Source organism: Balaenoptera acutorostrata, chromosome 14 (genome assembly GCF_949987535.1).
Source record: "Balaenoptera acutorostrata chromosome 14, mBalAcu1.1, whole genome shotgun sequence".
Classification (NCBI taxonomy): domain Eukaryota; kingdom Metazoa; phylum Chordata; class Mammalia; order Artiodactyla; family Balaenopteridae; genus Balaenoptera; species Balaenoptera acutorostrata.
The window spans coordinates 86546309-86567051 of NC_080077.1; the positions used below are offsets into that span (position 1 = coordinate 86546309).

The 20743-nt window shown below is 37.9% G+C and overlaps 1 protein-coding gene across 4 annotated transcripts in view; it reads right to left on the bottom strand.

Annotated features, from left to right (window-relative positions):
- COL19A1 (collagen type XIX alpha 1 chain) overlaps positions 1-20743 on the bottom strand; it is a 379271-nt gene that overhangs the window by 352717 nt on the left and 5811 nt on the right. For all 4 annotated transcript variants that reach the window (XM_057528157.1, XM_057528158.1, XM_057528156.1 and 1 more), the window contains exons 2-4: positions 14782-14908; positions 1958-2032; positions 1008-1107 (exon numbers count right to left, since the gene is read on the bottom strand). In XM_057528157.1, the coding sequence (XP_057384140.1) occupies positions 1008-1107; positions 1958-2032; positions 14782-14872 (266 nt within the window). In that variant the 5' untranslated portion in view covers positions 14873-14908. The remainder of the gene's footprint in view (positions 1-1007; positions 1108-1957; positions 2033-14781; positions 14909-20743) is intronic.

Here is a 20743-nt window from a genome sequence, read left to right on the forward strand (position 1 = left end):
GGGGAATTATTATTGCCTTGTATAATTGCTGACAAATTGTCAGTATTTAAATGGCAAGTCATTCTTCTTAATCTCATATTTATCAGAAGAAATAGTATAGTAAAGATAACAAACCAACAATAAAAAAAAAAACCTTCAGTAAATTCATTTTGAAATGAAATGAGTAACAAGACCAAAAACAAAGCTTTTCTTTACTATATACTCTACACAATATATAAAATGAATATACAATAAGGGCTAAGTTCTTTTATTTTAATTTACCATGGAGCTTATCTATATGCATGAAGCATGTGGAAATACATATAATAAATATCACTCTTTTGTCTCTAAGTCTACATTGTGTCTTATGTTTAAAATTCACATTTTAAAATCTAATTTTGGTTATGTCTATTTAAACATAAATAATATTTCTTCAAAAACAAATTTAATTACTATTCTGTAAAGATTATGCCTCTATCTATACATGTAAATTTACGCTATAGAACAAGATCAGTTTGTAAAGATTACTAAAAACCACAAAGAATCAAACAACACATTTACCACAGCATTCAAGTGATTGTGTTACTGTCAACAAGACTTTTTATTTTTAAACAAATTATTTGGAATCTCTTTAGAAAGTAGTTTATGTTGTATTATTAAAATGTAAAGAAAGGGCTTCCCTGGTGGCGCAGTGGTTAAGAATCCACCTGCCAATGCAGGGGACATGGGTTTGATCCCTGGCCCAGGAAGATCTCACATGCCACAGAGCAGCTAAGCCTGTGCGCCACAACTACTGAGCCCACGAGCCACAACTACTGAAGCCCATGCACCTAGAGCCCGTGCTCCGCAACAAGAGAAGCAACTGCATTGAGAAGTCCTTGCAACTCAACGAAGAGTAGACTTCTCTCGCCGCAACTAGAGAAAGCCCGCACGCAGCAACGAAGACCCAACGCAGCCAAAAATAAATAAATTAAATAAAAATAAATAAATTTTTTTAAAATGTAGAGAAAAATTATTATTTTACTTACATGGTGTCTCTAATAAGAAGTGAACTTCCCAATTTGAAGCAAGTTTTATCACCTTCACAAAACACACGTCTCAGAGAAAAGCGCTCTCCTAGGTCAAAACCTGAGAAATGTGACAAATGACTTAATCCAGCAGTTTTATTAAATTTAGTAAATTCACAGAGATACCGACTTTTAAATAGGATTTTTTGTAGTCCTTATCTGTAGACTGACTTATTTCAAGTTAAATCTGCTCTTTATGGGATCAGCAAAATTTCTTGATTTCTTTTTCCTCTGTTTAGGATATAGGAGGATGAAATATATGTCAAAAGATTCAAGTATTAATTTTCTTTGGCCTAGGAGTTATTCTAAATAAGTAATCAGAGTAGTTTATTGTAGCAGCTCTGATAGCCAAAGACAGAGAATTAGTTAAGTAAAAAATACTACAGCCATTCAATTGAAATCTAAGCAGCCTTTTAAAAGAAATCGTGCTTTAGAAAAATATATGTTGATGTGGGGAAATGCTCGGATTTCAAATGCAGTATATGTATTAGGATTACGTGTGCGTATGTGGGTGGGGGAAGGGTGGGAGAGAAAACGGGGGATGAAAGGAAAAAAGAGAAAGAGAAAGATAAGAATGTTGCAAAAAGGGAATCATGACTGTATTTGGGTAGTGAGATCTTCTTTCTCATACATTTTCTTTTCTTTTTTTCAAATTTTCTACAATGGATACAACTTCTAAAATTTTAAATAACTTTTGTTCTCCAAGAGGTTGAGTTGTTGGTGGTCCTAGATTAAATGATGTAGAATTCTGCGCTCAGAAATTTTTGTACATCACTTGACTTCTTTGCTTTTAATTTTTTAGTATTGGTGTTATCTTAAATTACAATGTGAAGGAGTCACCTACAATACACTACATGTTTGGTGATAATTTTACACAAAAATGTTTCTTTGTGAAGAACTGTAATGCTTACCTGCAACTTCAACTTTATCTCTGTAGTCTGGTGTAAACTGGTGTCCCTCTTTCCTCAGTATAGGACATTGTTTTTCTGTTAAAAGAAAAAAGGTATTGAGAATTTTCACTACATTGTCTATCATTTTTTTCAAATAAATTTGAATCATACGATACAATCAGAAATGTAAGATAAAATGGAAAGAAATTAAACCGCTTTATTAAATTTCTTTTAAATAAGGATAAGAGTATTACCCACCTCACAGTGTGTTCGTCAGGAATACACGTGGTTATGTATGTGAAGTCCCTGGTACACAGGGAACGCTTGTCAGTGTTAGCTACTGTTTGCTCTCATGTTCTAATTGTCGCTCTATACTTGACATTAGGAAATTAGCTCACTTTAATATCGTTAAATTTTCATATTCAAAGTATATTCTAATGTTAGAAGAAGTGACCTACTACTATTTTCACACACCTTGGATTCAGATTTAGGTATTAGTGATATTAAACTTTAGAGTAGAAGGAGACTGCACTGGACTAAATGTATCCCTCCCTAAATTCATATGCTGAGGTCTTAATGCCCAGTGTGGTGGTATCTGGAGACGGGGCTTTTGGGAGGGAATCAGGTTTGCATGAGGCCATAGGGACGGAGCCCTGGTGATGGGATGGATGTCCCTACAAAAGGGTGGAGGAACAGGAGCTCTTTCTCTCTCTCTGCCTTGTGAGGAAACCAGGAGGAGGGTTCTCATCAGAACTTGGTCAGGCTGGCAGCCTGATCTCGGACTTCTAAGCCTCCAGAACTGTGAGACATAAACATCTGTAGTTTAAGCCTCCAAGCCTATGGTATTCTTGTTAGAGCAGCCTGAACTAAGTTATTAAAATAAAACTAAAAAGCAAAAGCAAAGACCTCTGCCATACCAAAGTGGCCTATAATGAAAAATAAATGAGATAAAAATCATTGAGAAAGTATTAATTATATGCTAAGGCAATTAACGATGTTCAAAGAAATAAAAGATAAAGTTTGCCTCCACTTACAGTGAATTTACATATTCACTGCACCACGACACAGTAATATAGTAATGTACATACATACACTAATTTCTTATTATCTGGGGTTTCTTTAAATTTAATTCAGGCTAGATTCTAGGAAATTAATAGCCAATCCAGACAAAACTGCAGCTAGTTTTTATAATATGCCAACTGTACAACTGGACAGTTCTTAAGCTAAATTGATGAACTATTTTGGCATCATGCGATCACAACCTTAATTTTCTAAAGCGTCTAAAATTCATGTTTGGGTATAATGACCTCAAAGTTTTTATGACAGAGAGGAGATAAACTGCTGAAAACCAAACTGATCTCCTGCTCTATGGAAAGTGGAAACTATCAGTTCTCCTGGTCAAATGCTCAGCCTCTCAGCCCTTCATTTAACAAATGCGTCAAAGGCTTCAAGGGTGGTGACAGGGCATCAGCTTAATATATTTAACCAGGAGAATAAATCGGATTATAAATAGTGCTACCACTTAGATTTAAAAGCTGCAATCCACACAATTAAAATATATGGCACTGAATATTTTAGAGATTACTTAGTTACTTTGGAAATTCCTGTCTCAGAGATCTTAACATGATTGCAGGTCCTAAATAATACTAAAATTGGGTCTCTTGTAAACACTACCCATTTTTTGAGAAAATTGAAATCATACCCATTTTTTATCTGAGTTCGTCATCATCTTTATAAAAACCAAGCATCTCATCAAGATTTCTGCACTGAAAACTAGAGAATGTTGCAGAGAGAAATTAAAGTCCTAAATGACTGAGTGGATTAACCAAGTATTTAGACTGGAAGACTCGGTATTGTTAAGATGTCAATTCTCAATTTTATATCTAGACGTAGTGCAATAACAATTAAAATCCCAACAGGGTGTGTGTGTGTGTGTGTGTGTGTGTGTGTGTGTGTGTGTGTGTGTCTGTGTCTGCAAAAACTGCCAAGCTGATTCTCAAATTTAAGGTGAACTCCAAAAAAAATAGAACAGCTAAGGCAAAACTGAAGAAGAACAAGCCTGAGAACATGTACTGTTGGACACCAGGGATTTTTATAACGTGATTTTGGTGCACATATAAATAGATTAATGGGACAGAGAGTCCAAACACAGACCTGTGCACATGTGGTCTCCTTATTTACCACAAAAGGGCCACTGCAATTCGATGGGAAAAGGATGGTCTTTTCAGTCAGTGATTCTGGATCAACTGAACGTCCATGTAGAAAAACACTGGGGGCTTCCCTGGTGACGCAGTGGTAGAGAATCTGCCTGCCAATGCAGGGGACGCGGGTTCGAGCCCTGGTCTGGGAAGATCCCACATGCCGCAGAGCAACTGGGCCTGTGAGCCACAACTACTGAGCCTGCGCGTCTGGAGCCTGGGCTCTGCAACAAGAGAGGCCGCGATAGTGAGAGGCCCGCGCGCTGCGATGAAGAGCGGCCCCCGCACCGCGATGAAGAGTGGCCCCGGCTTGCCGCAACTAGAGAAAGCCCTCGCACAGAAACAAAGACCCAACACAGCCAAAAATAAATAAATAAACAAATACTTTAAAAAAAGGAAAAACACTGGACTGTAGCCCTTACCTCAAACCATGCACAGAAATTAATCAGAGATGATCTTAGACCTGAACACGAAAGGTAAAACAATAACGAACTACAGGAAAACATAAAATCTTCATGAACTGAGGGGAGCAAATATTTCTTGATAGGGACACAGAAAACATGAAAGGTTGATAAACTGGACTTCATTAAAATCTTAATAATCACAAGACAACATTAAAAGAGTGAAAAGGCTAGCCACAGACCATTACAATACGTATATCCAAGAAAGCATCACATCCAGAACATACAAAGAATTCTCACCAATCAATGAGGAGAAAATTGAAAACCCTATTTTGAAAATGTGCCAAAAAACTAAGCACTTCACAAAAGAGAATATCCAAAATGCCAACCCGCATATGAAATAGCGCTTAACATCATCAATGATCAGGGAAATGCAAAGTAAAACCACAACGGTATACCACTAAATGGCCAAAAATGAAGAACTGACAGCCTCAAATACTGATGAGGATGTGGAGCAAGAGGAAGACTCCTCTACGTTGCTCGTGGGAGTGAAAATCAGTACAACCATTTTAGAAAATTGTTTGGCAGCATCTCCTAAAGCTAAATATTCATGAACTCTATGACCTCGAAATTCAATGACCCAAGAGAAATGAGTACAAAAATGGTGTAAATGGCTCTTTTAGAAGAGAATATTCCTCGCAGCATAACTCATAATAATCTAAAACTGGAAACAACTCAAATGTCCATTGACGAGAGAGTAAATGAACAAATTGTGGTAAATACAATGAAAAAGCATAGAAAAAAGAATGAACTACTGCTACATGCAATGACCTGGATGAATCTCAGAGACACAATGTTAAGTGGAAAAAAGTACCATTCCCCAAAGAACACAAGCTGCAGAATTCCATTTATATGAAGTTCAAGAGATTGCATGACTGATCTATGTCAGAGTACTGATTAGCTTGGTGGGGTGTCAACTGGGAGTAGTTACAGGAAAGCCTTCTGGGGTTATGGAAAGTTCTATATTTGGATCTGAGTGGCAGTTTCACAGATGTGTAAATACATATGCAAAAATTCATTACACTGTGCACCTAAGATTTGTGGACCTCAGTGTGTGTCATACAAAACAGCATGTCTGTGAGAAAACACTTTAAGCTAAAAATAACTTTTGCAAAACAAAACACCAAAATTCTGATCAAATTTTGTAATGCCTTTGAATGACTATATGACTGTAGAAAATGAGGTTAACTTTAAATTCTTCACAACGTATATAGGGAAACCCCAGTAGATGATTGGCAAAGCAAATATCCAGACTGTGGAAGGAACTTCCTACTGTGACACTTCGGTAATGAGTGGAAGCTATGTTAGCTTATTGCCAAGTTGGAAACAGTATATATCTTATTTAAATTCTTCTGAGGATCTAATGAATATATGATGATGTCAAAGTAATAAACCTGTCACTTTGAAGTGAAGAAAATTGAACATTTCCAGCAATATTTATGAAAGTATTTCTTCACTAAAGTCTTTATGAAAATCAAATACAGCTTTATATCTCTAGAATATGTACTCTGATATGAAAAGCTGAACAAAACAAATGAAAACTAAATGTTAATTTAAGTTAAGTAAGTCAGACAAAGAAATATCATGATATCACTTTATATGTGGAATCTAAAAAATGATACAAATGAACTTATTTACAAAACAGAAATAGACTCACAGACATAGAAAAACGAACTTACGGTTACCAACGGGGAAACGGTGGGAGGGATAAATTAGAAGTTTGGGATTAACATATGCACACTACTATATATATAATAGGTAAACAGCAAGGACCTACTGTACAGAACAGGGAGCTATACTCAATATCTTGTAATAACCTATAATGGAAAAGAATCTGAAAAAGAATATATATATATTCAATTTTAACTCAATTTTATTCAACTTCAACTTAAAGTTTAAAAAAACAACTAAATGTTAATTCTTTGGGGTAAGACTCAAGGCACAATAAGCTGAATGCATGAGTCTCATGGTCCATTGCATAAAAATGGCAACACAGTAGAAGTGGCTATTGAAAGTTGGATATGTTAATTTCTTTAAGCATTGACACTTGCATTTTAATATAAAGTAAAGCATACTTTTTGCGTAAATGTGCGTGTTATCTTGAAGAACTACTGATAAGACCCAAATATCCAAGCATCCTGTCAGGTAGACAGGAGAATCCCGGCAGCAGTGTCATTTCAAAGGCTCTTGGGAACCTTTCAAAAGTAATTATTAAAACTTCACCACAAAAGATGCACTACTTAGGGGCCCTTAATCAACAGACCTTTTGAAACATAAATGCAGAAGTTTTTGACAAATTCATGCTAAGACGCTGTCAGTGATTTTCAGACCCACTTTCCTCCTGACTTAGCTTGAAGGATCTGGGCAGCTTATAGGGTTGGAAGGATATTGAAAGGGGGTAAAGGAACCAGAAAAGAAGACAACTAGGTCAGATTTGGGGAAGATTATCTAGATTTTATCTAGATTATCTACAAAAAATTACATACATTTTACCCTTCTCTCCCTCTGAAAATTAGAAACCTGAGGACCTAAGAACAAATCATTCAAGAGAACTTATGTGATTTTCCCCCAGATCACATAGTAACTCAGTGGTAAAGCTGAAATAAAACTCGTTTCCCATAGTCCAGCTTTTTTCTCTATACTGAACATCCTTCTCAAAAACATGTTCTAAACAAAATAATAGAGTACCTATAATACTCTCCTCATTTTTTAGTGGAAATATACTTTGTCCCCACTCTCAGTTTGAAACACGTGCTTAAAAAAAATCACTTGTTCCCTTAATCTCTAAATGTTTATGCTTGTTTTCACCTGCTGACTTGGCCTCCTTTTATATTGTTAAGCATTCTAGTCTGGAGATTAGATCACATGTCTTTTAAAACATATTTTTCCCATCATTGTTCTGGTCTTTCTATCCCACTCATATATAAAAGTCTTCAGTTTAATCACGGAAGGCATGTTCAATTCCTTCTTTCTCCTCTCAAATAGCTAAAAAGCCCAGAACAGTTAAATCCATTCTTTTAATTTTCCATTTTCTTCCCTGCTGATTGAATACCTAAAAGATGTGTGTATTTTGCTGATGCTCATACAGAAAACGGACCAGTCACTCTCTGTGGCCCCAGAGGCCTCTGGCCTTAGGAAAAACCAGGAGTGAAGTCATTCCTTGTGCACCACAAAGGGGAAAAGTCAAAATGAGAGGCATCCTGAAAAATAAATGTATACATGTTCTATTACACCTTTACAATTTGTAGAGGGTTCTTAGCATTACTTAAGCTATTAATATACCACTTTACTGACTGCAAAGAAAGGAAATATATCATTTGTCTAGTGGATATATAATTTATATTTTAACTTTGCTAAGTGCACATGTTTCCACACATTTGTACTTAAATGTATCATGAATAACTCAGTATTACAATATTAAACTACCTGTGAATTAAGGCTTGTTGAGAGGTCTTTAGGGAAGATATGTGACTGAAAGATATAAATTCAGAAGCCTACCCGTTGGTAGTCCTAGAGGGCAAGGTTTTAGCATCTCCCAAGAGGTCTCAAAGGGCAGCGTCTACTGCCCTGGTGAAGTTTACCGGAGTCCAAGGTCTAGCCTTTGAGCTTGCAGGCTCAGAAATCAGATGCTCACAACACATAAAGCACAGTTGCATTTCTGAGGAGCTCGTGCCCCCTCTCTTCCTCCTCCTCACTCACTGGACTCCAGTCTCCCGCTCTTTCTCGTTGTTCCTCCTACACGCTGAGCACGCCCCTGCCTCGGGGCCTTGGCATGTGCTGCTTTCCAGGTGATCACGTGCTTCACTCTCTCACTACCTTCCTGTCTCTGCTTAACTGCCCCCCCATGATGTCAGCCTTCCCTGACCACCCTCTAAATAATGAAACAGCCTTTCCTCCCTTCATACCATGTAGGATTGCCAAATACAGCAAATAAAAACACAGGTGCCCAATGAAATCTGAATGTCAGATAAAGAACAAAAATATTTTTAGTATATGTATTTCTGATGCAATATATGGAGCATACCTATACTAAAATGTTTTCATTATTTGTCCCACTTCAGACTTAACTGGATGGCCGGTATTTCATCTCGCAGCCTCACCCACATGCTCATAGTCTCGGAAGCCAGATAGGGTGGTAACTTAAAGAGGTGACACTGAAAATGGACAAAGGGGAAGGAACTGAGACACCAGAATGAACAGGACGGGGACTTTGCTGGTGGTGCAGTGGTTAAGAATCCACCTGCCAATGCAGGGGACATGGGTTTGAGCCCTGGTCCAGGAAGATCCCACATGCTGTGGAGCAGCTAAGCCCATGCGCCACAACTACTGAGCCTGCGCTCTAGAGCCCGTGAGCCACAACTACTGAAGCCCACGTGCCACAACTACTGAGCCCATGCGCCTAGAACCTGTGCTCCGCAACAAGAGGGGCCACTGCAATGAGAGGCCCGTGCACCGCAACGAAGAGTAGCCCCCACTCGCCACAACTAGAGAAAGCCCGTGCGCAGCAACGAAGACCCAGTGCAGCCAAAAATAAATAAATAAAATAAATTTTAAAAAAATTTCTTGTAAAAAAAAAAGAATCAACAGGACGTGATAACAGACTGAACGTAGGGAGGAGGGGGGAGCTGCCTTGCTCAGCTGGGTAACAGGTGAGTTTACTGAAATGAATCCCACTAGAGGAAGAAAAGGAGATTTGATGAGGAGTGAATTCAGCTGCAGGGGAAAATTGACGGAGTTAGAAATGTCAAGTTCAAGGTGCCATTAGGAAATACCGGTATGGAACGCAAAAGAGGGGCAGGCTGTGAGGTAAATTTGGGAGTGATTGACATACAAACCATACTTAAAGCCACAGGGATGGATGGCGTTACACAGGAGGTAAGGCCTGAAGGGAAGAAGGGCAACAGCTATCTCCTGAGAAATTGCAATATTTCTCTCTCTTGTCCATTTCACCTGCTTTATTTTTTCTATTTCATCATATCCTCTGGAGTCCACACAACATATTATGGAATTATTATTACCTGTAAAATCACAGTTAAATCTGCCCAGTTTCACAGGCTTTCTGTTTATCACTCTTTTTTTATCGAGGTATATTTGATGTACAATATTATATGTTTCAGGTGTACAACATAGTGATTCAAAAATTTTAAAGGTTATACTCCATTTATAGTTATTATAAAATATTGGCTGTATTCCCTGTATTGTACAGTATATCCTTGTAGTTTATCTATTTTATACATAATAATTTGTATCTCTTAATCCCCTACCCCTATCCTGCCCCTCCCCTTCCCTCTCCCCACTGGTAACCACTAGTTTGTTCTCTACATCTGTGAGTCTGTTTCTTTTTTGTTATATTCACTAGTTCATTTTATTTTTTAGTTCCACATATAAGTGATAACCTACAGTATTTTTCTTTCTCTGACTTATTTCACACGGCATAACACCCTTCAAGTCTGTCCATGTTGCTGCAAATGGCAAAATTTCGTTCTTTTTTATGGCTGAGTAATTTTCCATTGTATATATACACATCTTCTTTGTCCATTCATCTGTTGATGGACATCAGATTGCTTCCATGTCTTGGCTATTGTAAATAGTGCTGCTGTGAACACTGGGGTGCATGTATCTTTTCAGATTAGTGTTTTTGTTTCTTTCGGGATATATATCCAGGAGTGAGATTGCTGGGTCATGTAGTAGTTCTATTTTTAGTTTTTTGAGGAACCTTATACTGTTCTCCACAGTGACTGTACCAATTTACATTCCCATCAACAGTGCACTAGGTTCCCTTTTCTCCGCATCCTCTCCAGCATTTGTTATTTGTGGTCTTTTTGATCATGGCCACTCTGACAGGTATCTATCTTGTTTTCTAACATGCATTAGGAAAATTGTTCTCTTTACCTTTAGTGACAAAACTCATGACACAACATTTGTCTCAAGATCAGGTTTGGGGAAGTTGAAGAGCAGTAATTTACCACAGACATAGAACTTGTTTGTTTTCTTTTCATAAATTGATCCAAATAACAGCCTTTAGGTGTTTTGCTTTTTTTTTTTAAAGGCTGAAAGACTTCCCATTGACAGAGGCCTTTCATTTAATTGTTACTAGTTGCCCTAGGGACCCCTGTACACTTCATACTTTGCTAATACGTCTGATGAAGGATTACAGAGTATCCTAGGTTGGGAGAAAAACAATGGTTAACAATAAGAGGTTAGCACATTGGACCAGAATATAACAAAAAAATATGGAAAAGTGACCAAACGAGAAAAAAATGGGAACACAGCTATTTTAACAAAGAGGTAACGAGGGGTCACAGAACCTTCACTGCTAATTTTTTATCCAAAACCGTTCCCCCAGAGGAGTATACCAGGTTAGGAGCTATAATCTTTATTTAATAATTGTGAAGCTTTCCTGCACTTTAAAAATTCAGGAGTTACAAAGTACATTTGTCAGCAGTAGGACTCTTACCCGGTACCATACCGAACATGAGGAATTCTTCAAAACACAAAATAAAATTCTCTACATAATAGCATACTTCTACTCTGAGTTTAAGAGTGCAGCGTGTGTCAATTAGTAAAAGCCAAATTTCAGAAGAATCGTTTTTCCTTATAATCAATAGAAAACTAGTTTAAAAGGGTGTATGTGTATAGTTTGGGGCCTAAGTTTATAATCAATTCCATCAAGACACTTAACCTGAAGTTTTACCATAAGTGAAAGGGATGGCATTCTATTATCTCTTTATTGAGTCTGGCTTTTTTTGCTGCTCTTTCTTACCTTATTTTCTGTTTTTATTACTTTTGATGGTAACTCAGTACTTTTGCCTTAGAACAGATTAAGGGAAATGCAGGAGAAAGAGGAACCATTATGAGACATAAGCTTCTATCATAGAGAAAAGTTTTAAGAAAGTAATTAAAGCAAGTTTTGAGATGATCTCTGTGATGTATATTTATTAATACAACTCTCTTCCCCACCCTCTTTTGACAACTAAACTGAAACGGCCACATTCAAATTGTTTATCTGCAGTGTGAAAATATGCAAACATGCCTTATGTCATAATCTCAACATAATAGTAAAACTGACTAAAGAATATGGAATAGCTAATTCTGAATAGCTTCAAGATTTTAATATTAAAGGTGTTATCGAATCCCTCCATATTACTCTTGAATTCCATCCCAACTGGGCCAATATTGCAAGCAATCGTTAGGCACACCGTTGGGTTAAGTAAAGCAATTAAAAGACTCGATTTATCCTTCGTGTATTTAAGTTTAACAGCAGATTGTTGACCACTTCACAGACTCCAGAGCTGAAACCCTAGCCTCTCCCTCAGATTTGTTATATTTTATTTTTAGGCTGTAATCACTTCCCTCCGGTAAATGGTTAGTGACCACAGGCGCAGGTCTGCACATGAGGAAACTAAAAAGGGAACTTTATGCTGTGAATCAGACACACAAGACATGAGAAGAGTCCCTGTCAGGCCAGGCCCGAAATGTTATACTCTTCAATAATCCTCATGACAGCGCTGTGCTGACATTTTCAATGAACGCAAACGATACTTGCAGTTAAGCAATTTCCATGGCAAGTTTAGTGTGGGCTGTTTCACAAGCATCTCCTACCAAATGCCCCGATAAAAAACAACTCTTCATTGTTTTTCTTTAGGAATTTCCCTTAGTGCTTCAGGTTACGTGAATCTTACTAGAGTTCCAATTAATTTGGAATTCTCACTCTTGGGAAAATCTTTCAGAAAGATTAATTTGGTAGGGTAAATTGGGACAGAATATATGCATTTCAGTCTTCCCACATAACAATATAACCTGATTAAAGAATTGAGATAGCCAAGCTACAAGAGCAAAACATTCAGGGGAATCCCAAGATGGAGAAGTTTCAGTTACGCAAGGTGATCAGTACTGTTCACAAGATCTATAGCGAACAGTACTGTATTATATACCTAGAAATTTGTTACCAGAGAGGAGCTCATGCTAAGTGCTCTTACCCCTCCCAAAAAAGTTATTAAAGTCTAAATAAATAAATAAATGCAACCTGGTAGTGTAAGGTGCAAGACAACCAGCTAAGAAAAAAATAATAATAATAAAAAGAAATAGGGCTTCCCTGGTGGCGCAGTGGTTGAGAGTCTGCCTGCCAATGCAGGGGACACGGGTTCGAGCCCTGGTCTGGGAGGATCCCACATGCCGCGGAGCAGCTGGGCCCATGAGCCACAACTACTGAGCCTGCGCGTCTGGAGCCTGTGCTCCGCAACAAGAGAGGCCGCGACAGTGAGAGGCCCGCGCACCGCGATGAAGAGTGGCCCCCACTTGCCACAACTAGAGAAAGCCCTCGCACAGAAACGAAGACCCAACACAGCCAAAAATAAAAATAAATAAATAAATAAATAAATAAGCTCATTTGTATCATTAAAAAAAAAAAAAGAAATAGTTAATCATCCTAAAGGTGAGTGTTCCTCTGTTTTCCACAAACATACAGCATTAGATTCACCTGGGGAGCTGGTTAAAGATGTAAATTACTGAATCCCACCCCAGGCTGTCCCGCATCATAGGAATCTCTGGGAGTGGGACTCTGGAATCAGTACCCCAGATGATTCTTGCTCACACTAAAATTGGAAAACCATTTATGTAGATCCTTCAAATCATTATCATCAGGAACATTTATTTATTACACACTAGCATGTGCCTAGAAACTGATTCATTCTCCTTTTGAACCAAAAAAGTCCTATCCCCTCTGATTAAGTAGCAAATTGCATTTCCTGCTATGTCTCTTAAAAGGAAGAGATGTAAAAAAGATTCAGAAGAGGGACTTCCCTGGTGGTCCAGTGGGTAAGACTCTGCACTCCCAATACAGGGGGCCTGGGGCTCGATCCCTGGTCAGGGAACTAGATCCCTCATGCATGCTGCAACTAAGAAGTCTGCATGCCACAACTAAGAGCCCGCATGCTGCAACTAAGAACTGGCGTAGCCAAAATAAATAAATATATATTTTTTTAATTCAGAAAAGTAGCAACATTATCAGAATAAACTCCCTGCCCTATGGACTTCTTTTTGCCATGAGTCACGCCTGATTTTTCTGAAAAAAGAGTTTCCCCCCAAAAAAGTATTATAGCCACAGGATGTCATTTGTACAGTGTTAGAATATTCAAACTTTCATGTAGATTATTTTATGAAATGTACCTCTTGCCAAATTAGTAAAAACTCATAAAGACTTACAAAACACTCTGAGAGACTCAGATGTGTTATATCTTTATAAGAGATTGTTTTTATTTTATGAGTGCTTCAAACTCAAAAGTCTCTACTAGGGTATGTTTATACCTGTTTAGCAAAAATTCTGAAAGAAACATTCAAAAGAATAAGCACAATAAGACTCATCGTCTCAGGACACATCATCATATGTGACCATGGTCAGAATATATCATATGTGATCCTTTGCATAGAAGGTGAGTTGAAGTTTCTCTTTGCTCAGCAAATGGCTTTTCAATGTGTCTAGTTCAACTTTGTAATACGAAGTACATCGAGGTCAGTAACTTACGCATACTCAATGTTCAAGAAAAGCCTTCCAAATTAGCCACCGGATCATTTTTAAAAATCAGAGGTGGAAGTGAATGTTTCAAATTGCCTTCAAGTCCTTTGGAAATATTTATGAGGTTGATAACTGAACAGCTGCAAATAAATGTTATCTATTTAGTTCAAAAAGTGCTCTCACGACTGTTAATCTTTTTTTCGCCTCATCTGAGATACTACAAAATTGATATATAATTAAACTACATTTCCTTTTCTATTTCTTATTCTATTTTTCACTTTTCCCTAATTAACATTAGCTATGTCCTTGGTTAATCCTAACTGGGGATGGGTTTCTGTACTTACAATGTGAATAACTTGAAAAACTTCATTTAAAGGGGAAAGGGAAAAATAGACACACACAGAGATGTACATACATATTTATATTTGTAAATATCAGTGAGAGAAAGAAAAGGCTATTTAGACTAATATAATATGCATATAAAAATGTAATTTTAGACATTCTCAATGTGCAATGTGAAGGTCAATGGGGAAAACAATAAATTATTATCTATTTTGTGCTAGTAGATTTATCTATGGCCTCTTCAACCCTAATAAGATTTATTTTTAATAATTCTTTAAAATAAAGACTATAAATAACATTTGGAGACTGGACAAGAGGTGGCCTGGATACCTGGCTTGTCCCTGCTCACCACGGAAGCGGAAGCAGGAAGCAGGAGCATAGCTGCCCAGAACCAAAGCTTCCAAGAGCCAGCGGGTGTCATGGCGTCTCAAAACCATGGGATCCAGTGGCCACAGACCTGCAACAGAACAAAATATCTGAATTGAGCTTATTGCATACAGTTCCCTTCATCATTATCTCCAGAAAATCCTCGTCACCAAAGAGAATGCAATAGATTTTTACAACATATATAATTATATAATTGGATATCTGATTATATATGTAATTAGACATTATATATTAATATATACCTTATTATGCATGAAAGCCTCTGAAAATATTTTCAGACTAGTTCCTAATTAATTATCAATGTCCATACAGCCTCTTATAACTTAAATTTCTCTTCTTCTAAATTTTTGTAAAGCCACGCTACTTACGATGATTTGTATATATCTTTATTTTTAATCCTGGTAAAATACGCATAACAAAGTTTACCATCTTAACCATTTTTAAGTGTACAGTTCAGTGGCATTCAGTACCTTCACGCTGTATAATCACCACCACCACGCGTCACTTTTCATCCTGCAAAACTGAAACTCTGTATCTATTAAACAGTAACTCCCCATTTCTCCCACCCAAACCCCTGGCAACCACCATTCTGTTTTCTGTCTCTACAAATTTGACTGCTCTAGGTCACATGCACATGGAATCACGCTGTATTTATCCTCTCGTGACTTTATTCACCTGGCATAATGGCCTCGAGGTTCAACCATCTTGTAGCATGTGTCAGTATTTTCTTTCTTTTTAAGACTGAATAACATTCCACTGTACGTACATACCACATTTTGTTCGTCCATTCCTCCCCCATTGATGGACGCTGGGTGCTCCCACCTTGTGGCTATTGTGAATAATGATGTTATGAACATGAATGTACAAAAATCCATTCAAGTCCCTGCTTTCAATGCTTTCCAGAAATGGGATTGCTGGGTCATATGCTAATTCTACTTTTAATTTTCTGAGGAACCGCCATACTGTTTTCCATAGCAGCTGCAACATTTTACATTCCCACCAACAATGCACCATGGTTCCAATTTCTCCAATCCTTGTCAAGATTCTTTATTCTATTCTGATTTTTTGTTTTGTTTCATTTTTTTTGTTTTTGTTTTTAACAGCAGCCATCCTAATGGATGTAAGATGGTATCTCATTGTGGTTTTGATTTTTATTTCCCTAAGGATTAGTGATGTTGAGCATCTTTTATTAACTATTTGTATATCTTCTTTGGACAAATGTCTATCAAAATCCTTTGCCCATTTTTTTTTTTTTTTTGGCCTCACGGCATGTGGGATCTTAGCTCCCTGACCAGGGATCGAACCCATGCCCTCTGCATTGGCAGCATGGAGTCTTAACCACTGGACCAGCAGAGAGGTCCCCTTATTTTGCCCATTTTTTTAAGCTGGTTGTTTGTTTTGTTTTTGTTGCACCGTAGGAATTCTTTATATATTTTGGATATTAACCCCTTATCAGACATAATGATTTGCAAACATTTTTTTTCATGTTGTGGGTTGTTTTTTCACTCTGTTAGTTGTGTCCTTTGCTACACAGAAGTTTTTTATTTTTATGTAGTTTAATTTATCTGTTTTTTTTTCTTTTGTTGCCCATTCTTTTGGTCATATAAAATGATTTGTATTTTTAAAATAGAATTAGAGTATTCACAATTCTGTTTTCTCTTCTGAATATTAGTGTTACATATTTTGGCTTAATTTATATCATTACATTTTCCGTAAGCCTAACTATGTTTGTTACTGGATTGAATAGTCACTGCTACTGGAGTGATTACTGCACACGTGAAAAGTAATCTTTCCTTCTATTTAAAGAAAAAAATGGATATATGCAATGCCTACCTCATCTGACCCTGCCATTGGCATCATTTTTAACTTTAGTTTGTTACCTCCCATAATTATTTGTCTTTCTGAATGTAGATTACTACTTTGCAGGTATTACAATAAAAGATTCATTAAAAAGAATCCCTGTAATGAAAAACTTAAACATTACTTAAATTAATTTTTTATATTGAAGTAACTAACATGGAAACAAACTGCAAGTAAAAATATAATGGCCCTCTCAGTGTATTTAACAATTTCAGTATTATTAGAATAGCTATTGTAAGAGTATTAAATATACAAATAATGTTATATTATTTTTTGCCATAATTCAAAGTTTATTCAAGTCAAATATGAAAGAATGCATCACACCAAAGCCTAGATGTTGTCAATAGACACTCTTTAGAAAAAACTAAAGCCACTATCTTTGATATTCTGTATGTGCCAAATACCCTAAGATCAGCATTTTTAAATTAATTCAAGATTTAGATATTTATGGATGAATAGCTAGAAGCAGAAATTGCAATATTAAAACCACATGTGTGGTTCTAAAAATCAAACAGCTGGTTTTATGCCTTATTTCTTTTGAACTCTCTCATCCAGCTACGGTCGTAATCCTCATGTGACTTTGGAAACTTTTCCTAGCTATTATTTCAAGGCAGTTGGTAACTGTTAAAGTAATTAATTCTATTTCAAATAAATGAACTCACAAATATGGATCAACTTTCAGAGAGATCCTTGATTGTTTGCATTTTTAACCAAACTGATTTTTTATGAGTTGATAAGTTAGCAGTATAGCACAGTGCTTAAAACTTCATGCCTAGGTTCCACCACTTATGAATGAGTTACATGATTTCACCAAGACTTCATTTATTCATCTGAAAACTGGAAATATTACTAGCAATAAATTGTTTAATACCTGGAAATAGCATAGCACAGGGCATTGAATACAGTAAGTGTTCAAAAAAAGTATCTGCTATTGTAATTGTTTGCTCCACATATTCATAAAAAATAACTAGTAAAAATTTAGTTATATTTATCTATTCATCCTGAGATTGATAGTGATGTTTGAACAATGGAGAAATGCCAAAGCATCCTAAAAATTTGTGTTCATTGAAGCTTTGGTCCCTGTTTCAGCAACAAAGAATGAGAGAGCCATATAGCCATAAGCATATGAATTCAAACTTGAGGTTTCCCAACTATTTCTTTGAGTCATTTAGAGGATAAAAGTACTTAACTTCACACTCATTTCCTCAAAATGTTTGAAGAATTGATGTTATGGTTAGTTGACTAAATGTTCTAGTTACAAAAGAATTGCCATTCCACCACTCTACTGAAATGTCTCCAGCCAAGTTCAGCAAAACTTGAAAGAAGGATCCTTTTCTCTTTGCATCTAATTCAACTCTCCGTGGCATTTCCAACAGCTGATCACTCCCTCCTTCTTGAAACCTTCACTCTCATTGGCCTCCCTGCCCTCACACTCTCTGGTATTTCCTTCTAATTCCCCTTCTTATTCTTTTTTCTACCTGATTTCTTAATGGTGGGATCTATGGGTCCTCCTCTCCTCTCTCCTTATAATGTCTCTTAGGTAATCTTACCAATCCTCTTGGCTTTAAGCAGTATCTGTCAGATGATGGGTCTAAAATTTACCTCTCCAGTCTAATCCTGGTCTCCGGACTTTAGACTTTGCATCCAGCGGCCTACTCACTATTCCCTCTCAGACATCACAGAGACATCTATAACTTCATACAAATCGAATGCTTGGTTCTTAACCACACCTTGTTCCTGTCGTGCTCTTCCCAGTCTCCATGATTAGCCCCCATCAAAGTGCTCCAACTAGACACCCAAGCATCACGTGGATTCTTCCGCCTTCCGTACCACCATCTCACACATCCTCGTCAACAAGTCGCATCAGTGTTACCCCAAATACATCTCAAGCCCACTAACCATTGCTCTCCACTCCTCTGCCACTAGCCTAGCTCAGGTTGCCCTGGTGTAGACTCCTCCAAAGCTTCCTGATTCCCCATCCACGATGGGCTCCTGACCAAGTTCACTCTCTACATAGCACTAGACAGCTTTCCTTAAAGTCAAGGTTGGATCACGTCACCCCCTATTTCTAACCCTTGAATGGTTTCCCACTGAACTTCGAATATAATCCAAAAGCCTTTCTATGGCCTAGAAGCCCTGAGTAAACTGGCTCCTAACCAACCTCTCCTGCTGATGTCCTATTCCTCAAATTCCCTGACTCTTTCCAGCCTCAGGGCTTTTGCACATGCTGTTTCCTCATCCCTGAACATGCTGGGTACTGTTCATCCTGCATCCTTCCATGTAAATGTTACTACGTGGAAGAGCCCTTCTCTGACCAATAGATGCCCTGGCCCCGCTCTTCTCTAGCTCAGACTTTTCTGTCTGTACACATGTTTATGGCCCTCACTCAACTCTAAGCTCCTGAGGGCAGGGACTAGGTGTCTTGTCCATCACTGTATCCTGGTGCCTGGCACAGTACCTGGAAAAGCAGGACTCAGTAAATATTCTTTGAATTGAAAAGGAGGAAACTGCCAATTTTTAAATCTTGAGATACAGTGAATTATACTTACGTTTGAATCTGTAGTGACAATAGTTTAATCTTTCAGAATTCTTAAGGCATTTCAGAATCTTATCATATTTAAGGGTCATTGTAATGTACGTCCTTTCTTTTTGCATGTTTCGAAAAACGTGTTTGCTATTGGAGGTTTCTGTTGTTTCGATCCTGATTAGACATGTACGCAGCTACGAACCTCTGAAAAAACTTTTTACAGGGTCTCAAAATGAAGGCTTGTTTGTGTAAAAAAAAAAAAAAAAAAAAGACACCTTTCCCAGATATTTTCCCTCTGCTGCAGGCAATTTCAGGGTTGACCCCAACAGAAGTGTCAAGGGCAGAACTTCCCTTGAGGTCTTCCTGGACCTCTCTCCCAGATCCTTCCCACAGCCCCCAGATACCTGCTGTCCTCAGGCTGATTCTAGCTGTTCTCCACTCACCTCTGGTGCCCTCCCTGGATTTCTCAATTCTGGGCTTTGTCCACCATCCAAAAATCTCCTTCCTCACTGAAACTTGCATGTTTTCTCTCCTGTGCCCTCAGATCCCAGCTCGTGACTATCAAGATAGTTTTACAAATGAATCCAAGCCAATGTTATCACAGTGTAATGGGTTGTTCTTTCCAGGTAAGATTTAAACTTTAACCTTCAATACTTTACCAACTGAGTGACTGACATAGAACCTCGGGATAATATACGTAGATGCTGAGGTTTCTTAGGGCCCCCAAATCACTTTTTTCCAGACTTATACAAAGATGGCTCTTGATGCATTTTAAGAAGGATATGGAGATTGCTGGCAACATACTTGGTCTCATTTTCTGAAGCAGAATTTCTTTTATATATGATATTTTATTTAATATTCGTAATAAGTTGAGAGGCAGGCATGCCTGCTCCTACCGTTAGCAGGGTACAGGGCAAGAGATCCGCATTCCGTATGTCTAAATATTTAGAAGTTAAAAATAAAGCTAATAAAACTGATAAGAAGTATATATTTTCTCCTTTCATCTTGACAAATAAACTTTCACAAAGACCTAAAAGCCAAGGTCACGTTTAAAATTGAACAGAGCCGGCTGCAAGGGATGCAGTGGCCTCTGGCCTAGGCGACGCTCCTCCCTTACTGTTTCCCATTCCTGGCTCCGTCTGCGTCATGAGGGACCTCACTCACACATGTGGGAACATGCCAGTAGGCCCAAGCTTTGTCCACAGCACCTGCAAACATCTCTCCTTGACCACCCCTTGGGCTTAGGATTGTTCACACCAGTGGCTTGGTCTGTCCCTGGGAAGATGGACCCAAGGAAGAGGTGTCCAGATCCTGCAAGATGACTAAAGGTCATTTGGTCAGGGAATGTCAGGACCGTGGATTCCCACAGCCTAGTTTAGAAGCTCTGGCTTTGTGTGGGCAGGTCCCCTTACCTCTGTGGACCCTTACTGCTGAAAGCAGGTGCACAGACAGAGCAAGACCTTCTAAAGTGTAGAGCCCAGAGCAGGGACCTTCTTGCCTGGTACAGACATGAAACAT